This window comes from Lygodium microphyllum, chromosome 8, assembly GCF_053477565.2.
Source record: "Lygodium microphyllum isolate KBCC chromosome 8, Lygodium_microphyllum_v1.1.10, whole genome shotgun sequence".
Lineage (NCBI taxonomy): Eukaryota > Viridiplantae > Streptophyta > Polypodiopsida > Schizaeales > Lygodiaceae > Lygodium > Lygodium microphyllum.
The window spans coordinates 162,834,809-162,839,553 of record NC_141142.1 but is presented as its reverse complement, the minus strand read 5'-3'; the positions used below and the strand labels follow the sequence as shown (position 1 = coordinate 162,839,553).

Genomic DNA, 4,745 nt, shown 5'->3' with positions numbered 1-4,745 from the left:
GAAGGCCCTCTTACAAGCACTCACCCTAAGATTTTGTGAGATGAAGTTATTCTCAAACATTTTGATGTACTTTGTTGCATAGCTCATGGCCATGGGAGGTAAAACAATATTTTTGACATGAAGTATACATTTAAAAAAAGAAACATCCAAAACCTTGGAATAATATTTACCATGAACAACTTCCTTGAGACTACAATTTGAACAAGCAACTTAAATAAGGTTTAAGTGTGCTTTAAATCTTATGGGTGTGGTAAGAATAATGGAATCACCTTCGTATGATAACACTACATCTCATATCGTGCATCAAATAAACGATAAATTTGAGCTAATAGTCACATTAATGGAAAGAGTAGACACAGTTTCTAGTGCCTTCTTTCTTTTAGGAACAATTCATGACATTCTGTTAATGGCAATTTTCTATTTTTGTTCTTGAATTCACATGCTCTATAATAACCTTTTGTGTTGTGTTTTTCTGTGTTCTAAAAGGAAATACTTATGTGGATTTAGACCTTAACTTGTGAAAAACATTCAAGTATAGAGTTCTTAAATGAAATAAATTCTTGGGCGAGGTGTTAACATAAACCATAATTGCTTGCAATTGAAATTATTAGAGTATCCTAGAGGCATTATTTGTGAATATAACTTCAAGGATTAACATGGTCAATAAGTAATAATATAAATATGAACAATCTAAGCATGTGTAGCATTGCTAGGGATAATATATAGACCTTTCTTTTAGTACTAAAGGTAGTTAAGCATGCTTAAAGAGGTCATAGAATAAAAGCGGTTTGGGGGTGCCTATATTTACATTACTTGGTCGCGACATTGGTTGCATATTTTCTATAGTGTACTTTTGGGGGTGCCTATGATTACATTACTTGGTAGAGAGAGTGGTTGCATATTTTCTATAATGTAGATTTCCAAGAGTCCAAGCCGTTATCCCAGCTATGCACTGATGAATAGCCTCGACGTAGCATTGCAAGGAGGGATTCCACACACTAATCTCATGGGATAGGTAGATGCTCTCCTTATCTTTAGCCTTAATCATAGCATAAGCTTGAGAGAAAGCCTCTTCAAAGTTGGACATTTTGTGAGTGACATGAGAAGGAATTGGATTGTTCTGATAGTGCAATACTCTGAGGAGGTTGATGTAGTCTCCTTCATGGTACTCAACATTGAAGGAGAGAATGTCATTGATCCAATTCAATTGGTCAGCGCTTGCTTGATGCAAGTCTTGGATCAACGGGTGGGCCAAAGCCTCATTATCAAGCTCCATGTTAAGATCAAACTCGCACCCAAAAATACCAATGTCAAAACCCCCATCCTTGCGACGAAGGACAATGTACTCCTCAAGGCTAGGGAGCTTGTTTTGGCCTCTCAAGGCTACAATGTTGAGGATTCCTATTAGGTAATCCACAACGGCTACTTGCACGTGCTTGTATTGCTTGGGTGATATGCCTTGGGCTTGCATATCTCCTAACCATTGTGTTCCCAACTTGATCACCAAGTCTTGGTTGGATAGTTGTTCGATGGGAATGCCTAACACAAAGTAAGACATATGAGTTCAAGTAAGACAAAGTCATATGTGTTCTATATAATTGTAATGTTAGTCCATGTACATTCTTTAATATTTTGGACATCCTGAAACCCTAAAACAGTGCGGTGTTGAGTGTCATTCCATTGGTCCCTTATTATCATTGTTTGTGAAGCCTTCAAATATAAGTAAATGTAAAATCCTTGGTATTTTGAATATTGTAAAAGTTGAAAACAATGCTTTGTTGAGTGTCATTCTTATTGGCCTCTCATTATCAGTATTTTGTGAAACCCTTCAAATAAATGTACTTGATCAGGATATCAAAATACCCGGTGTTTCAAATTAGAGGGTAACATGTTATACATATATATAGTCCGGCTATTTTATGATTATAGATACTCGATAATTTGCTGTGGGAAAAATAATTCGTGCACTGTGCCGCACAATACGAATGCCTTGTTTATTCTGGTATGTATCTATCTACTAGCTGTTATAATGTGCGCGCGGAGGACATGGTTGGTCCGCATATCCTCGTATAGGAACGTTGGGGGGATAGGATAATACATCATACTACCTTGCAACTCTCTCGTAATGTCGTGTGGTGTGGTGATCAGGCCAGCCGCCGCGACGCAATTAGACGGCCCGAACATGGACAGAAGCAGGCGAGAGCAGAAGACGCGGGCAGCCGCGAGGTTGCGGCCGAGGTGGCGGGGGTCGTCAACGAGGTCATCCAACAGGAATATCCAGTGCATGAGCTTCGCCAGGGTGAAGGAGCGGGCCTCGGAAGCAGCGTTAGAGTACATCATGCAGGTGAGTCGGCCGTAGCGGATGTCAAGGATCCGTTGCAGCTGCACTTCCGGGAGGCCATGGGCCTGGAAGAGCTCCGTCATCCAAGCGCTGCACTTCTCCTCCAGCGACGCTAGCTTCGGATGGCACTTCACGTGGAAGGAGCAGTAGTCCTCTACATGGCGCTGCCGAATCGCATCACCATGATGATGGTTTAATATACTGGGAAACTGAAGCAGCTGCTGCCTATCGACGGTCTGCTCATCATCGTCATCACCGGGCACGTTAATACATTGCACCTCGTGTGTACTGACCATCTCAGTTGTTTCAGGCGGTCGAAGCAGCTCTCTCTCTCTCTCTCTCTCTCTCTCTCTCTCTCTGCAGTCAGAGGATAGATGCCCATATGCAGGCGATGATAATGCCCATATATATAGGCGATCCATCCACTGTAATCGCCTGCTACAACGCCGCGACCATATTCAGAACCCCACATCGATCCGACGGGGTGTGTGGACGGTGATGAGAGGTGTGACTAATGAGTTGGTCAGTGGGAAGTTTTGAGCAGCCTATTGACATTGTAACCCGGTCCTGCGGGACGATAAGTCACATGCGATTGTCCCCGTACTGAGAACGAGGGAGGGAGATCATAATTCCTGCAGTCCCCCCATCATTGTACTGTTCCCTTAATGACCCATATAGTCACTCATTCACCAAACCTATAGTACTCAACCTTTTAAAACTATAGTATTATCCCAAATAAAATACAAGTTAATTTCACAAGTCCAATATCTCACCCTTAGGCTAATCTATCATCTATATTTATAATGTATAATGTATTCCACATGTTATTTAGAGCTTTGCTTTGGGGACCTTGAAATCATGTGGCATGAGGAAGAGAAGCTTGGTACTAGAAAATAAAGATGGCCCTTTCTTTCTTGAAAGGTGAGTGGAGGTCATATTTATTTTCTATCATCTCTCTCTCTCTCTCTCTCTCAATTGAACATACACACACCCTTTCTCTTTTTTAATTAAACATAGGATATAGTCATGAAAAAGTTTTGAGCAACAAATTGACATTATAACCCTTTCCTCATGGCAAGCATACAATTTCTCTGTACGGAGGTACTGCGGGACGATAAGTCACATGTGGTTGTCCCCGTACTGAGAACGAGGGAGGGAGATCATAATTCATGCAGTCCCCCCATCATTGTACTGTTCCCTTAATGACCCATATAGTCACTCATTCACCAAACCTATAGTACTCACTTAACCTTTTAAAATTATAGTATTATCCCAAATAAAATACAAGTTAATTTCACAAGTCCAATATCTCACCCTTAGGCTAATCTATCATCTATATTTATAATGTATAATGTATTCCACATGTTATTTAGAGCTTTGCTTTGGGGACCTTGAAATTATGTGGCATGAGGAACAGAAGCTTGGTACTAGAAAATAAAGATGGCCCTTTCTTTCTTGAAAGGTGAGTGGGGGTCATATTTATTTTCTATCATCTCTCTCTCTCTCTCTCTCTCTCTCTCTCTCTCTCTCTCTCTCTCTCTCTCTCTCTCTCTCTCTCTCTCTCTCAATTGAACATACACACACCCTTTCTCTTTTTTAATTAAACATAGGATATAGTCATGGAAAGGGGAAAGGTGTATATATATCTCCCCTTTTCCTAGAGAGAGAGATGATTTTTTTTTGAGTTAGACATGAAAATTTTTCTTTTTTAATTACACATGAAATGATATTTTAATAGTATACATACGCTATAAAAAAATGGTTTTTTTTTAAATTGAGCATATGGGATGAGATAATAATTTTAATGATTGAACATGATATGATATTTTAATAGTTTGAACATGTGCATGTAATGTGTGCACTCTCTAAAAACATACACAAATGTGCATACGCTATCAAAAAAGAGTTGAATTTCTTTTTTGATTGAGCATATGGGATGAGATAATAATTTTAATTAGAAGAAAAGCTCAAGCACCAGGAACAAGAGATCAACAAGCTACAAAAGCAAGTTGAACACTACAGAATGAAGAAAACATCTATTGGACCTCGGCAAAGGAAAAGAAAGTTGCGAAACGTAGAGGATCTTAAGGTTAATTCAGGAGGACTCAAGAAAAGGATCAAAGCAATCAGGTAAGCATTCTGATTCTATGTACTCTCTTGCTCCTATGTGCCCTCTGATTTCTATGCGCCTTCTTCCCTCTGGCTCCTCCATACATTAACACTGGGGTTCTGCATGCAGGGTTGTATTGCAGCCCGACAAGGATAATATCAACCTAGCAATGCATATGAAACCTCTGATTAGCTCGAAGGTTGCAAAGGAACTACTGCAAGAGAAGAAATTTAAGGTTGTGCAGAGGGAGGTGGTGGATCAGTTTATTACCAACAACACGATATCCATTGAGAA

At 40.0% G+C, this 4,745-nt stretch overlaps 1 protein-coding gene across 1 annotated transcript; it reads right to left on the bottom strand.

Annotated features, from left to right (window-relative positions):
- Positions 1-874: 874 nt before the first annotated feature.
- LOC148033089 (microbial Terpene synthase-like protein 13) lies at positions 875-2,637 on the bottom strand. Its single transcript, XM_087683991.1, has 2 exons — positions 2,109-2,637; positions 875-1,539 (listed from the first exon to the last, which is right to left on the bottom strand). The coding sequence occupies exons 1-2, from the start codon at positions 2,635-2,637 to the stop codon at positions 875-877; spliced, it is 1,194 nt and encodes a 397-aa protein (XP_087540117.1).
- Between the last annotated feature and the right edge of the window lie 2,108 nt (positions 2,638-4,745).